The sequence below is a fragment of the Haliaeetus albicilla genome, chromosome 27 (genome assembly GCF_947461875.1).
Source record: "Haliaeetus albicilla chromosome 27, bHalAlb1.1, whole genome shotgun sequence".
Classification (NCBI taxonomy): Eukaryota; Metazoa; Chordata; class Aves; order Accipitriformes; family Accipitridae; genus Haliaeetus; species Haliaeetus albicilla.
In genome coordinates this window covers 5,981,601-6,007,584 of record NC_091509.1, presented here as the reverse complement: position 1 = coordinate 6,007,584, position 25,984 = coordinate 5,981,601, and the positions used below count along the sequence as shown (strand labels likewise).

Below are 25,984 nucleotides of genomic sequence, written 5' to 3'. Positions count from 1 at the left end.
CAGCTGCTTTGTGACCAGCCTAGATACCTCATGAAGGGTGTAGGGATTAATGGAGTTATGTCAGTATGAATTAAGGATTTTACAATAACAGTTTTATGATTTGTGTTACTTCCTAGATGCTTATGGAGGGTTTATTTCTCTTTAGCTAGTGTCTTTGCAGTCAAAGGCAAGCCGTTGACCTGTCATTTCATGTGTTTGTGTTCCCAGCTCTGATGCTCAGAGCACTCCTTTTTCCAGTGATTGTTGCTTCTACTTTCTTTCTCACAAGCTGTATAACACTGTTGCTTGGTTCTCTTATGGCCATGCTTACAGGGTCTTTAAAGCTTTTCATAAAGTAAGCATTTTGCCTGATGGGAGAAGGAGGTTTACAGAGTTTAAAAAAAAAAGGCAAGAAATACACTGTAGATAATAGATTCCAAAAATGCAAATTTGTTTAAGCAACTCCTTAAAAAGAAGGGAGGGAGGAAGGAATTGAAGATTAAAACCTGTGTTTATATACATGTAGAAGCTGGAGGCAAAGCAATCCATTCATAAATATACAATAGGATTTATGTCATGGTGAGAAGTGCTACATGCATATTCATGTGTAATTTGCAAATCCTTTAGCGATTAAATACTTTACTCCAAACTCTAGAACTAAATAACCTTCTTGTTGAAATGAGATGTCCAAAGGCTCTAGTGCTTCTCCAGTGGAGGGGAAAGGCTGGCTGGTGTAATAGATCTGATATTCTAATTTTCACTCTATTGAAAGATTTTTGGTGTGCTTTGGGCATTATTTTATTAGGATAATCAGTAAGTCTTGAACAAAACATGTGAAGCAGAGACTTGCAAGAAATGTCATAAAGCTTATCATGCTAAGAAAAGCAAACAGACTTGGAAACTTGTTAGGGTGTTTTTCTCAACTGATTTTAATGTCAAATACCTTTGTCTAAACTTTCATATCCTGTAGGTAAGGAAGGAGGCAGATGAGTATTCGAGCTTGGAGTGCTGATGTCCAAAAGAAGTAGCCTTTGTACAAGTGAAGTGAATCGCCTTTAAAGGAAGTAGCCTCAGTTCTTCATATAACACTAAAAGAATGTGTGTGAATGCACTGTTGCTGATGCTTTTGGTTTTCAAAAGCTTTAAAGTATTGTAGACAAACTATAGACCTTCCAACATAATGAATGGGGAAAAATACTGCTATAGAATAACTGTTTCCTGCACCTTGGGTTGTTATGGCTGGTGAGTGCTCTGTGACAATGCAGTTTCTGGGTAGGCTGGGGCGATATGACTGGTTTATCTTGCCCTTCAGTCATCGGACTAAATGATACTCTCCAAATGGGACAGCAACTGACAGGCATCCTGCTGAAAAAAAGGGAGTTCAGCGTATGCCTCTAATACTACCCTGATAAGATAAGGTTGGGACTTGTCATGCGATTGTGTTATATGCTCTGTGCCGGCCCTCACCTTCCTCGGGATCCTTTCGCAGTTGGAAGTGGCAGGCCTGTGTCCTCTCTAGATTCATCAGCTGCTTTGCTTGTGCAGCAGACTGGTGGCCAGGTGGCACTGGACTTCTGTGATGGCAGGTGTTTCTGTATTGCTACAGCCAGTTATGAAAGAACCACATTTTGGGGGGCTTAAAGTTCTTCTCAGTTCATAAAATTGGACTGCATGTTCAGTTACATCAACTTAAATTCTCTGTTTGCCCTTTGGGAAAGCTGTGGTTTATTCTTGTATCTGGACCATCACAAAGTGTTGCTTGCTGTGCTCTCTCCTGGTGTTCCTGATGGCTCATTTTGGAATTGCCCCTTTTTGTAGCTTTATGAGCCCTTTTTCCTTTGTACATCAGTTTTGCGTTGGGAAGAACATAAAGTACATCCACGCTGGATGGGAAAAGCCAGCAAAGTTCTCGTGTTCTTTTCTCCCCATTGAGGTTAGTCCCTTTTTGAAAGCTGTGTCGTCTGATTTAGCTTTCCTGCTGCCGTTTTGTAACAGCCTGCTTCTGGGATGCTTTGATTCAACTGAACAAGAAAACAGGGCAATGCACTCAATTCACCAAGGATGATATATGCATTTTTCTGGCTGGCACAGGTGTAACAAATTGCCCTTTTAGTCCTGTTTACTTGTTTTTCTCATTTGGTCACAGGTAGGTTCTGCTCCTTGGTGATCAGAGAAGAGCCCTGGATTCCCTATTCCTGTCTTGTGCTGTGATCAGGGAGGCATGTAGCAGAGGTGATGTCCCTATGGTGCTTTGGGGGCTCTGCTCTACAAAGCTGTACTTTGGTTGATTTGAAATAGTGTTTCCAGGTAACTGTGAGAAGTTGTTGCTTTTGCAATGAGCACTGAGATTTTGTTATCATCTGCCATGTCAGAGCATCAGTGTGTCTAAGCTGGTGGCTAGTCACATAAGGGGATGACAATGCAGCTCTGGGTACTTGAAGAATATGAATTGATTTAGTTCCGTAGCAAGGACAAAATTGGGGTAAGCAAACCCAGTCCTCCTTAAACTGAGCCCTCAGTGGGTGACTTCTTGGCTTTACATGGTGGACACTTCGCCTATCAAGCAGTTGAGGTGCAGACAGGGGAATGACTGATGTGTGAAGTATGATGTTTCTGATTACTGTGGGGCTGTACGAGCTGGTTTTATGCCAGTATTTCGTATTATATGTTAACGAGGAAAAATAGGAGGGATTAATTTACTAACAAACCTCACTTTTTAAAAGAGCGCTGCTCAGGTAGAGGCTGGATGGGATGTGAATTTGATGCCCTCCCCTCCGCCCCATTTCAGTAGCCGTAAGGGATTGCCTCTGGATCCGTCGTCTCAAAAGAGTGCAGTGAACCGTTGCTTACAGTATTGTAATCATTTGCTGGTGGAAAAGGTACAAAGCTTTGCCATAGAACCTGGTCGTGGCTGGAGTGCATCACGTAATCTTGCCCTCTCGTGCTGCTGGAGGTCTGGCTGTGGGCCTGAGTGCAGGTCCCGCTGGCAGGGCTGGAACAGGCTGAGGAGCAGCTGAGCCTTCCTGCCATGGGAGGTGGCTGCTCCTTCAGCCCTGGTGTCTATCCGTCTCCTCACTAAACCAGCTGGCACACAGAAAACTGCTCCCTCTCTTTCTGGGCACCAGGAAGCTGAAATGGCCCAAGGACCGTCTTTTGCAGAAGTGACCTGCTGGGTGGGAGTAACCCTCCTGCAAAACGCGGTTCCCCTGGAAGTCATGGCTTGCTCCTGAGCTGGAGTCGGCGCGGTTGCACTGTGCTTGCTTGGCACTGCGGGTGGTGAGCACGGGTTCAGCGAGGCAGCCGTGTCACTTGTAGTTTGTCTTTCAAAGCAGACAGCTTAAGTATCAGATTGATGCTTTCTCAGTGCTGCGCTGCGGGCTGTAATTCCATCTGCTGCGACACTGTGAAGGTGACACCTAAAAAGGTATGTGCTTCTTTCTGGATGTCCCTGCTGTATCTTCTGCATGCATAACTGGAGGTACCATTTTACCTGCATGTTGGCCTTGCTCAGCATGTGGTTGCTCGGGAGCCTAGCAAAACACTCAATGTTTTTCTCTGAAATGCTGTTAGAGAGAATTTCAATGTCCTATTTCATTCATCCCAATCACTGCAGTTTCTGCAATATCGATGTCCTTCGTCTTCTCTGGTCTGGAACAGTAGAGGCATCTGTTTATGCCATTGATTTGGCAATTATTAGAAGGACATTGAATAAAGGGTGTTAGTGAAAAGGAGGAGTGTTCAAAGACTTCTGCCAGTAAGGTCTGTGTTTTTAATAGTTCTGCAGATTGATCACTGATTTTGGAAGTTAATAGCAAGTTGGTTGTCTGAATCAGTCTATAGGTTAGCTTAAAGATACTAGTCAAAGGCAACAAAGTATTTTGTTTGCCTGAGAATTACAGCTTGGCCTTTGCAGATGAGCTGAATTATGGATAATGATTTATTTAGCTGGGCTGATAGGACTAAGTTAATATGCATGTTGAGAAATCTGCACTGATGGTGTAGATCAGCGTTTGGGTAGAAATGAATAAAATGGATAATACAGTGAAACTGCTGAAAAAATTACGGGCATGGGAGTGGCATTTAATTCAGGTGCTTGCTGATGGTGAAGTAGTACTTAGTTAAGCAGCAAATTTCAAACCTGTAAGCTTTCGTGATGGCTTGCTTAAGACCAGATGTACAGGGCTGTAAGGCACAATGTCAGATCCATTAAACACAACTTTAACTTAAAAAGAAGGATGGAAATGAATAGCTGAGATATTTTAGGTAATTGCCTTGAGCAACAGTGATGGTTGTATTGTAACAGCTTCAGTAAGTTATAAGCAAGCTGCAGCTGAGGCTAGATCAGGCAACTGATAATTTGCACAGTTCCTGGCATAATTTGGTTGAAGAGCAGCACACATGGTGTGTGCAGGCTCTACTCCTTGGTATCTGCCCTGAGCTCCCTTATGGGGGGGGGGGGGTGTGTACCCACAGAGGTCTGGTTCCAATAACACTTCCCACCTCCCCAGCTGCTTTAGTTTTACCTGAAGTATCTTGCTACAAATACTGGTTTTCACTGAGTAAGACTTAAAATGCAGTTTTACTCATTCAGCTGCTTCTTTACCCTTTGGCAGCTATAAAGGCTATGAAAACTGATAGTTATGGAGAAAAAGTGTTATTGAGGGATCTTGGAACAAAATAGTATTTTTAACTGTCTGAAAAAAAACCCCAGGTTTTTCCTTTTGTTGGATGAGTGAAAGAATGGAAAACATGACTGAGGTAAGCTGGACAAGGATATCTTTCTAACGATGTGAGTTATACAGGATTTGGATTGTGCATAGAGAAGACTGGCTTTGAAATAATTTGTTTTTCAGAACCTTGCGCTCTAAATTTCAAGGAAAGGTACTGTTTAAGGTAACTGGAGATGAGAACAAGCTAAATGTAGAGAGACACCCTGTTCTGGCATTTGACATCTCTTGACATGTGAGGATCTCCTCCTGGAGGTGTTAGCTTGGAAATCCCCTAGTGGTGATTTAAATAGTCAAATTTGTTAGTAATTTCTTCTGTGAGCAAGGTAGATGTATAAAAGAGTTGTACATAGCAATTGAGTTGCTAATTAACTTGGCTCTTAAGCATGGCTTTTTGGAAAGTAATGCTGCCTCTTGTCCCATTCCCCCTGGAAAGGCAGGGTGTACTCCAGCTGATGTCCCTGGTGACCCTGGGCATTTCATGCCCCACAAGAAAATCTCAGGAGTGAAATGTCTTGTTCTTTAAAGCACCTGCAGATGCTGTGACTTGTTTTCTAGGTTCCTGTACAAGGTGGGTTTATTTTGTGAGAGGAGCATAGGAATATCTACACCATCTTCTTTTCCTGGTTACATCCCCTGCATTGAAAACTGAAAGAGGGAAAATACGCTGTTACAGATGAGCAGGTGCTGGGGCTTGATGTGGCATAAAGAAAGATGTGATTTCCTACTGTACCTTGCTAGGTTTGTGTGGTCTCTACCAGATTTTAAGAGCTTACTTTGACCAACTCATATTTTCCCAGACCAACCTGAAACTCTTACAGAGTTGGTGCCTTCTGCTGCTTCCACTGACTTGCAGGGAAGAAAAATGTGTGAAAATGGAGGTGGTTTGACCTGACTCGTTACAAAGCCCCTAGATAATATTTTGTGCCTTATGCACCAAATGCTTAAAATCCTTCTATTTTTGGAGTTCACGTTAAATAATCAGGCTAAATGGCAATGCATAGAAGGTAAAAATGGAAAATGCAGTGTGGAGTACACCCCTTTGAAAGTATAGCATAAGGTATAGCTATATGATTCCTTAGGATAGGGCTTTCCATAGCATGGAGTCATGCTATGGGGATGAAGCCAATTGAATTAGGGAGGGCAGAGCTCACCTGCAGATAATGTTGTCTATTTAGAATTCTGGGAAGCTGAAGTGAAATCCTCAGCAGACGAAATTCTTTTAAAAATAAGAAATGCCAGAAACATCATATAATCCATGAAAAACATTGCTGTTGCTCTCAGCTTGTACATAATAAGCACCCAAGCGCTTTGTTAATGGGTACAGGCGTAAAAGGAGAAGCTAACTGAAGTGCTGAGCACAGGTAAATGCCCTCTGCCTGCAGCCCCAGGGTTTTGTGCTGTGCCACTTGTCATTAGCCTTGCCAGGCGCTGCTGCCCGAGGACGTGCGGAGGGGACCCCCGGCCTGAGCGGGGGACCCCGGGGCTGCGGGGCACCGTGCCTGGGCTGCTCTGGAGAGAGCTGTTGCGTTGCAGTTGATCTGCCCCAATTCAGCGGGGGCAACATCGGGCGCTAAGAAATGAAGGTAAAATGACTGAAGGGAAGGGACGGCGTCTCTGACGCGCCGCAGCGTTATCTGTCTGGCAAACACCTAGGACAGGGATCTCCATCTGGCGTGGGCTCGGCCGTCGAGGAGTGGCTGCTGCCATAGGAACCGAGGTCCCTGCCTGCCGGAGTGCCAGGGCCCTTCTGCTGGGATTAAACCCCGACAGCTGCATTATGGCAGGCAGAGCCGCTGGCTCCCACGTTGAGTTCTTTGTCTTCACAGCCCATCACCTGCCCTGCTGCTTTTTCCTCGCTAACATCACTCTTACAGCTTCAGAATAGGGCTCGAACATGACGCTGTACTCTGCTTTCAGATGCTCGCAGTGGTAAAAAAGGGAATAAGGATTTTAAGCATTGTTGGGGGAGCAATATGTGCAACTGGGGGTCACAGGCAGCCAGTCAGGCTTTTGCAGGGCTCAGCTTTGTATTCAGATGCGCTGGCCTGCGAGCTGCAGACATTCCAGATACTTGTGTTCGTTTTGGCTGTATCCAGGCACGCACTCACAAAGAGCAAGATGCGTGCAGTGAAGTATAAATCCCGTCCTCTAATGACTCAAAGCACTGTTGTGCGCGCATACATGCTTAACAGATTGTATAATTAGCTGGCTTTGTAAGCAGGCAGCATGTATGATTCTTCAGTAGTTACCTAGAAATCTTATGTGGTGTAGGGAGCGTATGCAGGTCCTTAAGCTCGTCGTATCCACGCAGGGATGACTGCTGGGCAGAGGAGGGGGGGCTGCATCCCATGTGCCTGGCCGAGAGGGGCTTCCCAGGCCCAGTGCCATCACCTCTGCCTTTTCCCGGAGCCCTGGGCTGGCAGACGGCTCTTCCCCCTTGGCTACCGATGCCGGGTGGTTTGGCTGGCCGCTCTGGGGGTGTGGGGACAGGGTGAGAGGGGCTGTCCCCAAAGGCAGCCTCCACGCAGCACCCCCGAAGGCAGGCTCACCAGATCGCGTAGCTGTGCGCTTTGGCGTGCACAACACGAGTCGTGCCCAGAGCCCTTCTCCTGGACCGCGAGTTCGATCGGGCTGCGGCCCGGGCCGCAGCCTGTTTTTATATGAACTGTTTAATTCAGAAGTGTTGACCCTGGAGTTCACAAGCCTGGTTGCAGAGTTATCCTGACCCTGCAGCGCAGGAGCTGCCGGCCCTGCTGGCGAAGCAGCTGCCGCTGCGGCGCTGGGCCTGCTCGCTCCGGCAGAGAGGTGTCGAGCCCCGGGGAGCTGGCTGCGAGCGAGCGGGAAGGCTGGGGTTTTCTGCCGCAGAGGAATGCGACAGGTTGTGCCGGTGTCCAGGAGACGTGGAGGGTGGGAACGCGCACCAGGGCCCAGGGCTGCGTGCTCGGGATTTCACTGGAGCTGGGGAGGAGCCGACAGGGAAGCGAACATGACCTTGAAAATCCTTATCGAGATGAAAAGGTGCAGTCAGCGAGCACATTCCTCCGCCGGCCGCGCTGTGCACAGTGTGCTGCCTGGCCGGGCTGACGGCGAGCGCTGCGGCTGCACGGAGCTCCAACAAACGGCTCCTTGTCAGGTCTTCAGGAGATCGGCTCCCGCAGCCGGCGGCGGGCTGTCTGTCGGTCCCCCGGCGGGGCTGGCGTGGTCTAAGGGTGTGTGTTGGTCTAAGGGACCAGCTTCTAAAGCTGACCGTCTCTATGCACTTCATTTATAGGTAATAATGAGTCTGAAGGCAGTAGCAAGGCAAAGTCTGGCAGCTGGAGGAGATGGGCCACTCGAGAGGACCAGTTTTAATTATGATTCCATGGCAGATGAAGCTCATCTACGAGTTTGGTGCCCAGAAATCTGGTGAGCAGCCAGACAGCTCATCACAACCAGCGAGGGGGGGGCGGTTTCCCCCAGTGCTGCTTCTGTTCCTGACGCTCTGTCACTGGCGTGCTATCGACTGCCGAGTCCCGCTAACCCAACTGTAAATTCACTCAGCAGAAAAGTCTGGGTACTCTCCTCTGCCTGAATGGAAGCAGTTTGTGGGAGGGCTTGGAGGGTGCGATAGGGGAGAGCAGAGATGCTGGACTGGGAAGAGGAGCAGGGAAAGGGTGCATAGGGTAGAAGGTGGGAGAGGTGCTTTTTATGGGATCGACAAACCATTAGCCTGGCTCAGTTGCTGATGTCTCTGTGCCGTGGATCTGACACAATTCTCCTTCCCTCCCCTGTGCTACACCCTTGTACGGTCACATGCTGATTCAGGTTAAGAAACTGCATTGCCTAGAAATTGATCCTTTTTTAAAATGCTTTTTTTGGGTGCATTTAATCCTGAAGCACCTCCCAGGAAAGTGTAACAGTACAGATAAAGCAACCCTTGTAGTTCAAAAAAGAAATCAACACTTACTACTACGACTATGAATATGTGCTGCAAAATGATAAATGCTACATTCCTGAAGAAATCTAAGTATCATTACAGCTTGACTGTGGCACTTTTATTGCTGAGACTGCTGCAACTTTGGGAGCAGATACTTAAAATTCGTTGGTGTTTTTCTTTTTTCTCTTGACAAGGATACAAAAACCCCCTGTCTTTCTCCATGGCTACATGAACTTACTCTTGTGTGCTGTGTGGTTTTTGTTAGAAGAATTTAGGTGTTCGCCAGCATCTTTTAGATAATTCCTTTCTAAATGCTTAGCTTAGAGCATTTGGGCAAAAATCTTGTCCCGCTTATCCAATTCAGACCCTTCTCGGTTTTAGAGGATCTAGACGTGTGCTAGGAATTTGGATGTGTGCAAATGATCTTGGGAAGTCTGGTTTTAGCTACTGTGGAATGGCGTGGTCTCTGCTTAGGGAGATGGAGCTTTGCTCGCTCCTGCTGGCTGGGGCAGTCCATTTGCTCTAGTATGTCAAGACTTGTTTCCCAGTTAAATGAGCTGAATCGACTCGCTGAGGAGTGCGGTGAGTACTCTTGCCATCACCTCTGATGCTCTCACGAAGGTAGTATTTGGTCCTATTGCGTGGCAGAGTTGTCAGGGGTGATAGGCTGCCATGTGCTGTATCTAGCCGGGTTACAGAGAATATGCTGCGTGTCCAGAGCCTGCGCCTGGGAAAAGCACGGGACGGTGTGAACACACCATTTCTTTCAAAACTGGTGGACTTGCTAGCCAGCTTCTTTGTTGGTTCAAGCTTGATGCCATAACCCCAGCTTTTGTTTGCTGTGATACTTGATTAAGACCAATGTAGCATCTTTGTTTTTTTCCTTTGAAGTTATTCAGCTTGTAAGGCCAGGGTGAAATGCAGCCTGTTCTGTTGTGATTCACCTCCTTCACTTCTTAACATGGAGCAATAAGTATGGTGGTACTGAAGCTGGTGTCTGCTGTCATGTGAGCCAGGAGCTTGAATGAGGTACAAAACCTTTGAGTCTTGAAGCTAACTTTTTTGGCAGACTATCATTATAAACCTTGAAACCACTAGTAACGAAACAATAATCACCAAGCATTTGGTTACAAGGAAGATTGAGGGGAGTGGATCGTTAAATGCTGACCCACCTACATCTTTCCAGTACAGTTTACGACGTGGGTTTCTGAGTGAATTGCCTGCAGGACCACCGGCTTGCTCTCAGCTTGACTTAGCAGAATTCTGTTTGTCTTCTCACAAGGACCTGAATCTCAGTCACTTAACATGGGTGTCGGAGGTCTTTTATGTTCTCATTAACTCTGTGACTTCCAGTGGTGAATGGCCAGTATTGTTGAGGTGAAACTCTTTCCTGTACTGTTGCATCAATGCCAGTAAGGTTATAATGTCATCACCAAAACCAGAATTTAGTCCTCAGGGGTTACTCTGATTTGATTTTATTTTGTTTTAGAAAAAGTTGCAATCTTTTGCTCTTTCCTGAGAGGGAGTGCTGTAAATTGGGCCTTTTTTTAAAATGCGGAAGAAGGTTGCTATTTTTTCCCAAAGTTTGGAGGCATTGGTAGCAGAGTTGACTCTCTGGAAGAGCAAGAGACTGACTATGGAGAAAGATGAATTTGGTAACAGTGAGAAGCTTCAGCACACCGAAGCAAAGATAATATGCTAAGACCATTGACAGTTGATTTCTTTTGTCTAGAATATTTCTCCTATGAGAAATATTTCAAAGTATGTTTTATTGCTTCCAGAGAGATTTAGAGTAGTTGACTTAACTTTGCTGTCAGGAGTTGATAATCTTTCAAGGTCCCAATGAGTTTTGCACATCTGTTGTATGAGCAAGAGGTGGGGATGGGAGAAGTAGGAATACAGCAATACCAAAAAGATACAGTCTAAGGTGTTTTTAGTCACCTTCACCAGAGTATGTTGGAAAGAGGAAGATTGTTCCTTTGGGAGGAGGTTCCTGTGCTCTTTTCTCATACGCTAAAGTAAAATAGTAGCTAAATATTAATAGTAAGACTATGTAAGGTGTGTCTCTGACACATACCTAGACCATGAAGTGTGAGCAGCAGTGATGAAGTGGTACCTGTGCTGAGTCTTTGCTTAGTGGAAAGAAATGCTGTGCCTTTTGAACTGAGGAATAACTAAAAAGCTTTTACATAAAAAATACCTGGTACCTCTGTAAAGGTCTATTGGACACTTTAAAAAAAAATATGATAAACTGCATTAGGTAGAAATATGGTTAACTGCCTCAGGCCAAAACATACAGCAGTCTCTTCTCCACAAGGCCTTTACAGCAAAATAACTGTCAGTTACCCCATGGTAAAAGATGACACTTTCACACACATGCACACTCACATTTAAAGATGCCACCTTGCTTTTTTGGCAACCAGTTATAATTTGTGATCAGGATATTGTTTATCCCTCGTACTTAACTGCTGAGCCCTTCTGCTTATATCCTCTTTCAACAGTTGACACCAGTTGCATCCCTGAGCTTGTGTTCATGTAGATCCTCAGATGAGAATCCCTGTAATAATACTTGAGTTGTAAACAGTCTTTGGAAATGAATTCGTCATAAGGAGTTTTCCCTTGCATCCTGAAAAATGACATGTTGTTTCTGGGATTTGTCTCAATTTTTTTAAATCTTGAGTAAGACTAAAATGTTCGTCCTGGTCAGGACACGAGGCAACTCAGTATAATGAAACTCATGCTGAATTCAAGAGTTACTGTCCCCTTTCTCAGTCTCATACACCAATCTAGAATGCTTTAGGAAAACTCATTTATTTTTCCTGTGGCTTTGTAAATTCTGTGTAAAGAAGAGGGAAAGGGTCTCTCACAAACAGTGTCCCTGGAGGAGACAGTTGGCTGTGGGCTGGTGTTTCGGGAGGGAAGGGGCAGCTCTCCTGGTGTCACACACACTCCAGCTGTGGAGACTCCCTGTGCACAGGGGGTCTCCTTCACCGGCCCCGGCCCCGGCAGCTGGGAATTGCAAGGGGTGCTACGAACGGTATCCCAGTTTCAAGACACCACGTGCTGATACGTTTGACTTTGCCTGTGATGAAATACGTGTTTGTCCTGAATGCGAAGAAGGCTTTCGCCTTAGTGGCACTGTTCCAGAGTCTTGAAAGTAGACAGTACCAAAACCATTGTCCGTCTCCCAGTTTGATCTGAGCTGTGGTCCCTGAGTCTCTGGCCTGTGCCTCTTTGCAGATGGACTATTTTCTTTCTTCCTGAGCTGAGTGCTGGGTATGCAGATCTTCAGCAGGCTGCTCATGCCACTTTTGAGCTGGCAGAAGGACTGCAAGTGGGCTTTAAGCCGTGCAAGATAGGTGAGGAAAGGGAATGCAAAGAGTAAGTGGCATTATAACTTCTTTGTTAACACAGATTTAGTCTGTTGGCAAAATATATTGATAGTGGATCATTCAAAATAAATGATGTTTGTAAGAGTAAATCAATTAAACTCACTTGGTGATGCAAATCTCATTTTTGCTGTCCTCAAATGAGCAAGCAAACTTCGATAGTTTTTGATTTGCATTGACTTCCTTGCAATGTGTGAAGTACTGAGCTATGTTTTGTGCTTTGTACTGTTCTGTCTATAAACGCAGTTTGGAATAATTTTTTGTGGCTTAACTACATAGTAAATCAAGGCTTTGTTACTTTGGATGAAAAAGGTACTAAATCTATTAGCTTTATGCTCTTATCTGATGCTTCTAACTCTTTACATCTCCTAAAGCTTTACTCTCCTGAGGTTCTAGACATCTGTTCTTGTTTTGATGTTTCTGTTTATTTTTATACAGTATGACTTTTCAGGAACTGAGAAGGCATTGCATCAACACTAATAGCAACAGTAGTAGGTAGTAAAGCTGATACTGTGAATTTCAGCTGCTTATGTGCTTTGGCAGTCACTGCATCTGTGATCTGGGCTTTCTCCTCTTTGGAGCAGAATTGAGGTGCCATGCCTTCATTTCCAAAGGCTGACTTCAGTGCTAACCGGCAAGGCTGAGCCTGTTGAAATAGTTTTGGTCTGCCCCCCTTGAAGGATATGGAACAGGTTACAGTTTGCAGGGCAATGCTTATACTTAAATACATGTTCCGTATCTTGAATTCACAATTGCTTTGCAACTAGAAGGATTTTTGTTCTGTGTTCTCCACTGCTCCAAGATCATCTTGACCAGGCATCTCCTCTGATTCTTACAGGCAGCCAGAAATATTCCTGTTCATACCTGGTACTGCTGAGTTTACAACAGCATTGGAGGGGCCCATGTCCTCCTGTGACTGCACTTAGACTTCTTTGGGGTTCGCTTGACTTGGTAGCTTCCTATGTGTAGCTGCGTTCAGCTCTATCTGGACAAGATTTCCAAGTTGACAGGCTACTGTCAGATCAGAGAGCAGTGAAGTAATGTTTCCAGAACTGATCTAAGCATGGCATAAAAGCTGAGTGGATGCAACTGATCTGTCTTAGGGCAAAGAGCAGAAGAGGCTTTGGTGATGCCCTGCTACTGGCCTAGGCTATGTTCTGCAAATGATGCAGAACAAAGAGCCTGCTAATGTTGCTGTTTGGGATCGGGAACGTCAAATAGCTATATAACTCAATAAGAATGTTTATAATGCAGAAATAGCAAACAGGCAGTCCTGCTAAAGCTGCTGTACTGGAGTTAGCAATTAGCCCGGTGATAGTAGGAGGCGAACCAGGGAGCAGCGTACAAACTAGATGCATGTAAAACCAGCCTCCTGTGCTTCCCTTGCTGCTTTCTAAATATGCTTCCATACTAGCAATGCTTGGTTTCTACATTGGGTAGACTAGGGAGCCTAGGTGAGTCCAGTGATGCCATCCTAGAGTTGTCTATTTTCCCACTTCAAATGTGACATGAATAAAGGGCACAGGAGCTGGCAGTGTTGCAGGAGGTATTCACTGTCATGCTACTCTTTTTCACAGTAGAGACAGACATGCTGGTAAGAAATATAGCAACGTGCATTGCTTCTCAAAGAATTAAGGTTTTTAATCACCACACATGAAGTGAAAGTTCAGTGCCGGATGAAGTCCAGCTGTGGAGTGAACCACAAATCTGTTCCCCTTCACAGGCATCTAGACAGTCGGCCCAGCGCTCGCTCTGCTGCCATTGTCTGCCTCTGCATGCCGCTGTCCATGGGATAATGTGCTCCTGAATGCTGAGGTACAGCAGTTGTTTAATACCTACCTCATTGCCAAAATCTCAAATATTTATCTTTTTCTGACAGTAGCTATTGGTTCCCTGCTATAGGAGCTGTATTGTGTGGGGGAGTCTGTCCTATACACCTCTTTATCTTGAGGCATCTTGCCAATGTAAACTGCTGCCACCCACGCTACAGGCAGCCTTTCAGAGAAGTAGGAGTGCAGGCTGTAAGAACAGAGACAAGCCTTCCAGTTCATAATCTCCCAAATATGTCAAGAAACTAGTCTAACTACTCTGTCTGGATGTCTGGTAGACAATTTACCCCTTACTGTGAAGTGACCAGTCCCCTTCTTCCAGAACAGTCAAACCTCTGAGTGAAGAGAGTGCTGACTTGCTTTTAGTTAACCTATTCAGGCTGTGCAGGTGGCCAGGCTGCTTCTCATCCTAGAAGAACTGAAGGCAAACTTAAAAAAAACAACCTCAACTATTTAAAACTAAAGACATTTGAATTACTTGCATGGTTAAATTCCAACTCTTGCATGCTTTTAGTTTAGTAGTGTTGCACTGTTCTCATCAAGTTCTACCTTACTCTTTTATATCTTTTCTGCTTAATTGGTTCAGGAAAGCATGCAGGATATACAGGCTGGCAGGCAAGTTAATGTTGTGAGAAGCCTCAACTCCCATTTCCTGACTCTTTAACCTTGAACTATCCCAGGAATTTTGCATTTGAGTGATTAAGAAGGTATGACTGACCTCCTGCCTTTCTCCTGCTAGCAGAACCAGTTTGTTAATCTCCGGGAATGATATAAAATCTGTAAGTGGTTTTTGATAGTTTTCTCCTTGCAAATAACTGAGTAGTTCTTTGCTTCCAGGGGTAAATGATCTGTACTGAAAAGAAATTCATGGGGAAACAGACTGTCATTGTGTGCAAAGTAGAGCTTGTAAACATGCAAGAGTTTTCAGAAGTGGATAGAACAAGCAAGCAGCTAACTGTTAGACTGATATGTACTAGGCATGCTCGTTGCGGCTGGTGGGGTGGTAAATTGTGTATTATATGGCTTAATGCTTGCATGAATCTGCTTGAGTAATGGAAATATATTACTACTAAAGTTATAAATGTATTTGTGTTTGGACTGCTCAAAATACAGGTTATTGTCTGACTTCAGGTGTCTTTGGTGTCTCCTTATCTGCTTTGTGTAGAATCTACTTGGGCAGCATCTGACTAATTTATGTAGAAAAAGAAGAATTTGGATGTTACCCACTCATGCGAAAGTAGTAGAGTCTAAACTGGCAAATTATATGCAACTCAAGATCACCTTAATGAGGTGCAGGGGTTATTCTCATGTCCTGGTCAAAGAACAGTAGAGGACATTACTGAGTTCTCGAGCGTCAACAAAACTGTTTAAAATTATGATAGCTTGGAAAATAAGCTCTGAGGATAGATGTTGGGCTTGCTTATCCCAGAGGTGGCCCACTGGATGGAGCATCAGGGTCCAGGAGGAGAGGCAAGATGGAAGAGATCTTTGGGAGGCTGAGATGATTCTCAATAACCATGGCAACGAAGGAAACCACTTCTGAAAAGAAAACAGCTCTGCAGTCTGAGTTGCTTGAGATGTGTTGTTTTCTTAGGGCATTGCTATTGGTGATGTTTACATTGTAGTTTAAGCAAATTGTTTTGGTTTACAGCAACAACTTGAAATAAACTGTTTTTCTCAAACTTGACCCCATTTTTACTGTAAAGGGTGTAGTTCTGTTTCTAGTTATCCTTTATCACAGCAAGACCGGACCAGGCTGCAATGCTGTACACACTGACAGTCATCAAAATGACATCGGTTTGGGGTAGCTAGAAGTTTAGGGTGACTGCCTTTGGGAGGGTCTTGCAATAATGTCTGGCTTCCAGAACTTTGAAATGTCATCTTTGATCTCTCATCAGACTCCTTGGAGCATAGTTACGAAGCTCCTCATATTTGTGATCACTTCTTAAAGGCTGCTGCTTGTTACCTGGGAAGTACTTTCCCATTCATATTTCTTATCTGCTTACGGCGGTCCTGAATTACTCCTTTCTGCTCCCCTTGGTGTGGAGGTCTCCCCTTCTAAACCCACTGCAGTTGGTGAGGTTTTGGTGCAATTGAGGGTGCCATTTGGCCCAGAGCTGCCTGTTGTGTCACTGCTGAGGATACTGGCTGTTAGGGATGAGCTGTTCTCATCACCTTTTCCCTAAATTGCAGTTGGAGTAGGAATCCAAGGCAGCGTTTCATCGTGCCCGGGTGTGTGGTGACAGGGTGAGGAAAGCTTTGCCAGCAACATAGTAAAACAGGGCCTCTTCTCTGCCACACCTCCAGCCTCCAAAGGCAATTCTCCCTGCAGTGAGAGAAGATGCTTCCAGGGAAAATAGTTACTATAGTGACGAATAGCCCTGGTGTGTTTGAGGGCTGGATCACCAAGTTGAGTAATAAGTGTGTAGGAGTCTATTTTTAAAAGCTTTTGTGAGGAGGAGATTGCTGTAGTCCTAGAAAATTTGTCTGCAAAGTGATAGGTTTTTCTATGCTGAAGTTTAAAAATAATCATCGTCTGTCTTGAGAATGGGATGACCTCATTAAAAACAAAGAAGCTTGTATGTCATCGTGTTGAGCCTCCTGGCAGTGATTCTTGCAGCAGCCTTCTGAGTTACAGCAGGACCTCTACCTATTAACAGGTTCCTCAAAACTCCGGCCCACGGGGGTCTTGTATACAGCTACCCTGGTGTCACAGCTGGAATTGAGGTGCTTTTAGCCCATTCTCTATCCTGGTCTATGTAGCGCATCCTGGCCCATAATGAGCAGTGAGTTTTACTCAAATGAGAAATGAAGAAATACTGTGTTAAAAAGAAAAAGTAGAAGCCATTGAAAATAAAACCCGACTCCAAGCTTCTCCCACAAAATGCTGGGTTTAGAAACTATTTGGTTTTGTAAGAGAAATGGTATGTGTGGAAGTATCTGCCAGAACTCATAATTTCATTATCTTGCTTGACTTCTTGCCCATGAAGCCTGTATGCCTCATACACTTGCTGTGTACCTGTGAGTGCCGGAGGGAAGGGGAGAAATGAACGGAGCTGGTAAGCTGTTAGGTGTTGGTGGCTAATGCTGCAGCTGTCGGAGGAGCTGACGTGAAGGTCCTGAGCGATCCAGGTGCTACCTTTGTTCCTTATGCAGTGACCCATTGCTATCGGTACAGTAAACTGTAGGAAATCCCGTGGTCTGTAGTTTCACCCATATAGAGTCATGAAGGATTTTGTATGAGGCCATGTGATCTGGACTGGACTGATGAAAATAAGGCTCTAGTGTTTAACTGGCTTTACTGTGTTATGGTGGTTTGAGGAACCCTGCAAACATCGGGATTAAGTGGGTTTACGTATGGCGTAGGAACTTGGCAATCGAGTGTCCGTTTATAAATGCTTAACGTCTTGGTGACCCAAGCGCACTGTTTGCTGTCTGCACATATACGTATATGCACATACGTACTCGATGCCATGAGCCTAACTAAAAAGCTGCATGTGGGTTTGCTAGGTTGCTGTAGGCCACCAATTGGCACTGAAATCCATTAATTACAAAAACAACATTTCCTGGTTTAAGAAGTTCAGAATTGATTTCTGTTTCCTTTGTAGTATTAAGTCCAGATGTGTAAGTGGCACAGTTCACCCATCTCCTACTCCTGTCAGGAACCTCTGCGATCTTACAGCCATGTTTAACAAACCTTCTGTCAATCAAAAACTTGTTATACAAGGATTATTTGCCTCCAGTTTCCTGTGTAATGAGGTTTTTGATTGACAACAGTGGAGTAAAAGACTATAGAAGGGCTTTCTGAATCTGAGATGAGCAAGTTTCCATTTAATAGTGTTTGCACATGATAACATTGGCTTCCAGTTTTATCTGTGAAAGAAGCTGAAGGTGATAGATCAAAAATAAGAAATATAGAAACGCTTCTTATTTAAAAATTATGTGACTTATAAACTAGAGCTAGGAAACTAACTTTCTATTTCCTACTGTGGGAGTGGGATTTGAACATCATTTGCTGTACAAATACTTGAGCTATCAGGGGCAAATGTTTCGCGAAGATGGAAGTGTCTCGGTACGTTCACTGGCCGGTGGGTGGGCAGTGGCTTTCCCCTCAGCCTGCCTCTGCCTGAAGACCGTAAGATACTCCTCAGGTTAGGATTTTGGGTGATCCTGTTACCTTTTACCTCTGTTATCAGGATTAGTTCCCGAAATAGTGTCCTTGACTTGCTGTGTGTGGTGGTTGCTGAGGGTACCTGGTTTCCAGGTGTCCTAATGAGCAATTGCACTTGCTTAAGTAAATTTTAATTTCTAAAATGAAATCAAATGAAAAAATAGCATATTGAAAACTAAGAAAATATGATGGAAATTGATAAATCTAGGTTGATGTGTCTTTTTCAAAATACTAAATGTTTGTAAAATGACACTGATTAAAACTTAGCTAATGGGGGCAGGGCAGTCGCAGGTGGGATGAACATGAGATACAGGTGAGTTGATAAGCGATGAACATGTGGGTTACTTTTTGGTGAGCTAGAAGGCCAGAGTTAGGCTATAATTTACAATGTATCTTCTCTAGCTCAGGCTGGTTTCTCTTGCAAGAACTCCACATCAAGTTTAGCCTCCATCTTAGGAGCAGGTGAAGCCCCTCAGGAGTAGTTCCAGTCTGACTGATGCTCTCAAGGACGCTAGAGCAAAGCGAACGTGGCTGGAAGGTGCTGACAAACTCGTGTCTGAAAGTGTCATCTTTTTTAACTAGACCAGTTTGGGTTTAATAAAAAATGCTATACCTACAGACTTTTAAGTTTTCTCCCTTGGTTCCCACTTTGTGACTGGAGATCAGAACTCAAAGTCAGAATTTTCTGAACTTCTGGGCGCATTGCTTTCTTTTGAAAGCAGAGTGAATGTATCTGGAGGTTTCCCTAACAGAGGAGGGCAAGGAATGCATAAACCATTTTGTAGGCATCCTTCCTTAGTTATAAGCACAGTGGGTGAAAGGGGTTCTATTTTTCTAGATTGCTGCTTTGACTCCAGCTACAGAGAGGACCTATTATATGATAACATGGTTTGACTGAGTTGATGAGATTTTTTCCATGGCTGCTAGGAAACTTTGTGAATTGCAAAGGAGATACTTCAAAAGAAGTAGTTCTGCAGATGTGCCCTAGCTTTAACTTCCCAAATGCAGAAACAGTCCTGTTTTATGCAATATAATACACTAACTGAATCATGTCTTGCTGTGAGAAAGAAACTTTACCTTTTGCTCATTTAATCCGTCATGCTACATTGTGAGTGTGCTTAGGGAGATGCTTGATTTTGGACCCCTGCTGGAAAATTGGTTTATTTCAGTCTTTATAACGCCTAAAATCATATCTTAAAACAAGGAAATAATCTCCTTTCTCTTTTTATGCTTTATTCATAGTCTGGCTACACAACATATTATTGCATGTCTTTCATCTGTAATTGCAGTATTGCTTCTTTGATTTGTGCCAGTTTTTTCCACACTAGCAAGGGAAAGAAGTTTAGAAGAGTAAGTAATTTGGTTATGAAGCTGCAGTTATTTGGGGAAATAGCTATATGACATATGTTGTCTGTAATAAATGGAATTACTCCCTTAATTCTAAAACTAATTACTCTTCTGTTTGCTAGTTGAATGACGGATCTCTGCTTTAATGAATACTTACTGTTCTGTACAAATGGGATAGTTGCAAGCTTGTGGTCAGCCAGGGAGGACAGCATGAGTCTGTGCCTGGTGGTGGGTGCTTCTTGTGAGAAATGCTGAAACTATGAATCTCAGAGGTGAAATTGTTGTCTGTTTCTGAGCCCTAGTAACTGGCAAGTCTGCAGTTGGCTTGTGTTGTTGCTATAGCAGACTGATCCTGCCTTGCTTTTTCTCCCCTTTTTCCAAAACTCCAACTGAAAGAACTGACTGGATGTAGTTCATGCATTGCACTTCATATGGAAAATAGGAATAAGCATCCTTCAGTTGCTTGGTCCTGGCTTCCTATCGAGCCTGACAGTTCCTGAGCACATCTAGAAGGAATTCAGCTGCTTCTAGCAAAATAGGACTGGACAAAAGCTGAGCAGAAGCTTTATGAGCATCGAAGTTGGCACTATAGTGTCATTCCCTGATGAAAGTAGTCCCAAGTCCTGGGGCTGATAGTGCAGCTCAATGCTGGTTTTTGGTGGTTTTTTTTTAAAAAAGTTTTATTTTAATCTTGGATGTGATTCTTGAGCAGAATTCTGCAGAAAACTCTGCTCAGTGTGTAATACAAATTAAGCTACTGAGGTATGTTTTATACACGCAGCACACCCTCACCTAGTATACTTTAAGTATGGGTTTAATTACTGCTCCACATTGCGGGATATTTGCTTGGATTGCTTGCCAAAAATGTTGAGCACTGTAGCTGGGGCATGGGAAATGTGTGATTTCTGGTTTAATCAGTCCATTGGGCTGAATGGAAGCTGGTGTGCAAGGTTAGAGGCTGTGCAAACCCAGGATGAAATGACACCTCTTCTTACAAAGCTCTCTGTAGAAGGAGCAAAACAGCGATCATAAATCCAATTGACAGCAATATTTTGAGTGTTACTAATCAAATGATGCACTGGAAAAGACCACTTGGACTTTGCATGGCCTAGATGGCACACTCTACCCCTGCTGACTTTAAATATATTTTTACAAATAAATAAATAGTAACTTTTCTTCCTTTCCCATGTTCCAAATAACATCTAATAAGCATTAAATCTAAGCTTTATCATGGACTGTAGGTGAAAATTTTTGACTGATTTTTTTTTTTTTTATAAAATATTGGTCCATGGAAGAACATTGTCATGCTTGTCAGGGCAATCAAATAATTACTACAACACAAGTCCTCAGCAGTTACACTGAAGTATTATCATGCTGGTTTTCCTGATGTGTGTGAAGTTGAGACCAGCCCCTAGCTTTTAAAAATCACCTTGATTCTTAAGTCGTAAGAAAATAAGCGGAGGCCAGTTCTTGTGGTTGTCTTTTGTTTTGGCTTTCTGCAAGTGCACGACCATCCTGAAGACACTGAGATTTTTCTGCGTTTGTTTTGATGGGCTTGCGGGAGCAGGCACCCTCAGGAGCACCCCTGTGCCTGAGTGCCAGGAGAACAGCCGGGCTCCCGGGGTGGGTCGGCGCGTGTGGGTGCTCAGAGGGCGAGCAGCGGTCTGCAGCACCGTGCCGTGCCGGGACAGCCGGGGCAGGGCGAGCTGTGTTCCTCATTACCTGTCGTGTCATCCCAGTGTGTCCGTGCCCCTCTAAGGGATGGGAGCAGGTCCTCCGTAGTTCACGTTCAGCGCTGCTCCTTCCCGCTTCGCTACCTGTCCTGCTTCCACACGAACCACTGGCGTTAAAAGCAGATGCCGTTTTCAGAGAGGTGAATGTGCTAACCCTAGTGTTTAAGTTAAAATTGCTGACACGTTTGCAACAGCACTTTCATCTGTGTTCTCTCCAGAGAGTTGCTTGTATCTGACCTTGCTCTGCATTTTTACCCTTGTGCACCTTTGACTTGATCAACTCAGAGCAGCACATAGTGGGTACTCGGGCTGAGGAAACAGCTCGATTCATGGGGAAAAATATGGGATAAGGGACAGCAATCAGAAGTATTGAGGTTCTATTTTCTTTTCGGGTAGTCTCTATTTTCTATACAAACGTGCTTTTGGTACACAGTCTAGATTAAGAACAGTAAAAATAAACCTTTCAGTGACACTTTATTGAGAAAGTTTCACAGTTCTACATTGTGAAGCTCTGAGTTCTTTTTTGCACTGCAGAGCTTTAAATTAAATTGAAATTTTCTGAGAAAATAGTGATTCAAGCACTGCTTCAGATGGCAAAGGCAATGTGTTGAAAGTGAAATGCAACAGCAGGTAAGTAGAGATCTTAGTGGCTTACGTAGCTTTTACAGAAATGTTCCCACCTCATTCTTACCATGTACCAGACTTCCAGGTCATGTGTTGGGGGGGAATTATGTTAGTCATTAAATGTTGATTTTATGTTGAACCTCTTACGGTCGGAGGCTTTTTCCTAAAACTCCCCTTTACACTGATGAGTGACTGTAAGATGTTAATATGGGGCTACCAGCTGGTTGTTCAGTGCCTCCAGATGAAGTATGCTCAAGTGTGCTCAGAACTTAATAAAACTCTTTATCGAACTGCCAGCCCTGCTGAATTACCTTTTGGTATGAAAGACTTTCTGCAAACCTGGTCAGTCTTTACAGTGGGTTTGAAACTTGCTCTCTTAACCTCCTTACCTTCCTGTGGCATGCCACTTGTATGTGGCAGAGTTCTGTACGGCTCCGTGGCTGCTTTTTGACCCACTTGCTCTTAGTACGTGCAGCGTAACTGCTAGAGAGGGGCTGTGTTGGTTTACGTTGTGTCCTGTGCTTTCTGCCCAAAGGGCTCTTCTGGTATATCACACTCACAGGTCCCAACATGAAGTCATGGCCCTCCTTCCAGATATGCTACGCGCGGTGTGTTGGGGTTGTGTGATGGCTCTATGGGCCTGTGGCATATTGTGCTTTTGGCAGCTGGGGGTGTGAGATACCTGCAAGCTTAATTCTTCCTGGCTTGTGCCTCCCTGCAGTGATGTGTTTGGTCAGTAGTTTTCTTGGTGCAAGCTGAACCTTGTTAGCTCAGAGTCAAAGGGAGGAAAGGGGCATCATTTCAGTGACTAAAATCTGTGGGGTCACTCAAGCATTGGGTACGCTAAGCTTTGGGTTTAGCCATGCAAGCCTTCAGACTGTTGCTGGATGTGGTCTCTAATAGAAAAACTCATCAGAGCAGTATTGCGGAAATACTTCCTCATTTGGACGGAGTGTGTTACACATTTTCATGATACTGAGAAACTAATCTAGTTTGTCATTAATGAAACGGAACATATTGCAATGCAAATGAGGGGAGTTGCATGACAAGTGGTCCCACAGTCCTCTGCACTTGCTATTGATTGTGCAGTCTTAATTATTCATGCTATGCAAATTGCATTTCTCATCTTGCTCCTTCTTGTCTACATATTTTTGATACAGGACTTGCCTGCAAACAGTCTTGTTCTTTCACTTGAGAGACGAGGATTGTTTCTGGCAAAGTTCTTAATGTTCTTTTGTTGAGCGAGTACTGGCTGAGCCGGGCAAGGCTCCGGAGCTGTGTCAGAATGAATTCATCTTGCTGTAACTTCAGAAGAAGAAAAGGAAGAGTTTGTGGAGTATTATTTGATAAGAACAAAAGCTTTAAAATAGTTTTCAACTTTCTTTGTTTTCTATACTGAAGCCCTTATGGTACTTGTTTTCTGGTCAGTTGTTGGAATAGACATGCGAGAGTGTTCTTTTATTCATCCTAAATATTATTTTGCATTTCAGGTATACTAAACCACTAACCTTTGCAGACTGCATTAGTGATGAATTGCCGTTAGGATGGGAAGAAGCTTATGACCCTCAGGTTGGAGTTTATTACATAGACCACAACACCAGTAAGTGACATGTTATTGTATTTTTGCAGAGTGATTGTTTTGTGCCTGTGTTAAAATATAGTAAACACAAAACCACAAAATCGCTAACAGCATGTTTTAGAGTAGATGAGATCTGCAGCTCATGAAATCAAATCCTGTCCTTCTCCATCATACAAGTTACTTCCCTCTCTAAAACAAGAATTTGAGACCTTTTGGTTTGCAGTCTTCAGCAGTCACGTTCAAGATAATACTATGGACACACCTCTGTAAATTTGGCTCTGCTGAGGAGTCTGACTAGGTAACAATGATCTGGAGTTTGTTCTTAGCCTGGAATTTGTCCTTGTGGCAAGACCATCAGAAACAGTGCAAAGGTCTGGTGTTGATTCCCCTGGCAGGGACAAACTGAATGACTGCATGAGCTCCCTTTGCTGCAGGAATTCACGCTGCCTTTACTGGAGAGGAAACTCTCGAGTAGGCTTGGGATATCCTGAGGGGTGTGCAAGTTGGGAAAGAGTAAAGTTCAGGCTTGTGGCATTTTTATTGTCTATCTTCAAACTAAGCCCCTGCTTACTCTCTTTGTTAGATTGATAGACCAGAAGTGTTAAGCTTTATAAGTTCATTTGAATAAGAAAATACAGAATTTGATATATCGTTACAGACATTGTTAGGAAATGTGGATTGGGTTGTGCTAGAGCAAATCTCCTGAAAAAAGTATTAAACAAAATAAATCAGTGACTTTGGTTCTCTTTAGAGAACAGCTCCAATTGCAGTCCAGGAGTTCACAGCAGAACCATGCCCAGACCCTTTTGGGGGTGCTTGTAACTCATGCAAAAAGAAAAACTTTTAAAAGACAAAACTGCCTTGAAATTGTGGTTTGGTTTGGGGCGGGGGGGGGGGGGGGGCTGTTTTTAATCTGCTTCTAGGACTTCAACTGAGAACTTCAGCAATTTTTTTTTTTTTTTTTTTTTCAGCAAGTTACAAGATCTTTTTTAAATAAAAATGTGAAAGTCTGGGGTGGGTTTTTTTGTTTTTTTTTTTTTTTTTTATTGGCAACCTTTACACCCTTCCCTTTTTCAGAAAAGCCACATTTTCACCTGGCCTGAGACTGCACCTTCCAGGTTTTAGCAATTTCTCTTAGGTAGTAAAAATGGAGAATGAAAAAAGCCCATTCTCAAAAAGCACTAACTGCCCTCTGCAATACAAAGATCAAATGTCTCCAGATGTGAGGGTGACACAAATATTTTCATTTAAAACTTATGTCATCCCAGTATTAGAGTATTTACATATCTTTAAATAGCTTTATCCTAATTATTTTTCTGTGAGGCAGGGGATGTTGAATTTGCTTTTAAAGGAAAGAATAGTGGGAAAGAAAGGGTAGACAAGCCTACAGGATCACACAAAGGAGATCTGCGGGGGAGAGGACTGGACAAACTTCACTTGAGAAGGTGCTAAATTGCAAGATACAAATTGGGGTCTCCTATAGATCTGTAAGGCCATGTCTTGTGTCCATTTCGCTTCCACAAGAAAGTACTCTGGTGAATTAACAGTGAAGTTGCTCTTTAAAGACAGTCTGTATCTTAATGCTTTTTCCAGTCTCACTTGGGTCTGGGTTATTCCTGTGCTGACCTCACTTACACAAGGAGTAAAAACTGAGTTTAGAAGTCTTGTTAAGACTTCTTTTTACCTCCTTCTGAATGATTTAATGTTTTCATGAATGTGTGCAGCCAGGATGAGAGAAGAGCATGGGCAAGTTCTCCAGAGGAGTCAAAAACGTGGTTGGACTTCTCTTCCCTTCTCTGGTGGTTGGAGGTTTGCTGTATCAGGTGCTGGGATGTAGGAGGTGCCTACCAGGGTGCTCCAGGCCAAGAGCCGCCCAGAGACAGGGACATGCCACCTTCCAGTGACTCTGAAGGGCTTTGCTGTGTTAGGCAGCAGTGTTGGATTAGGAGGTTCCTGCCAATTCAGTTTTACCTCTACAATGCTTTTGGGGAAGCTGTTTGTTCCCTGTCCCTTCCCAGCGAAACATCTGTGGGGCTTGGTGGTTTTTCCCTTGGATCAGTTCCCTCCTCTGGTTTATCAGGCAGTGACATGGACTGTTGCAGTAGATGTAAGCCTCTGCAGGTGCTGTGGGAGCTGGCATTGTCCCCAAAAGAAATAATGTTCAGCCCACCTTCTGAAGTGAACATCAGGGTCACCTCTGACCACAGGAAAAACTTGGCTTATGTAAAATGAGAGGATGTTTCCAAGAACCTTTTCCTTGTCCCCTCTGAACTTTCTCTTCGCTTTGAGATGTATTTTTATCTTACTTGTCTTCCTTTCCTATCCACACTGGAGGAAGCCAAGTGCTTGTTGTCACTGTGGCCCATCCTAGCCAAAACTGGGGCATTAACTTACTCTGCTGGCATTTGCCGAAGCAAGGATGGCTAGCTGTGGTCCTGGGGGAACACAGTTCAGGTACAGGAAAATAACCTTGATCTGCAGCCTGCTGTGGGACATGGAAGCTTGTCAGACTTTCTGAGTGTTTCAGCTAGCAGAAAGTACAGCATGTAGGTGGGACAAGCCAAACACGGTCTTAGTTGTACATTTGAGTTGGCCCCAAGGTGAATGTGCAAAGATCTGGTTGCAGGTCTGGAGCAGTTACCCCTGGTCTGTGACACTCAAAAGCACCACAGGCTTCAAGGGCATGC

General features: G+C 44.0%; 1 protein-coding gene across 1 annotated transcript in view; it reads left to right on the top strand.

Moving 5' to 3' along the window:
- WWC1 (WW and C2 domain containing 1) overlaps positions 1 to 25,984 on the top strand; it is a 74,830-nt gene that overhangs the window by 12,166 nt on the left and 36,680 nt on the right. The window contains exon 2 of the mRNA XM_069772949.1: positions 23,209 to 23,318. Within this exon, the coding sequence (XP_069629050.1) occupies positions 23,209 to 23,318 (110 nt within the window). The remainder of the gene's footprint in view (positions 1 to 23,208; positions 23,319 to 25,984) is intronic.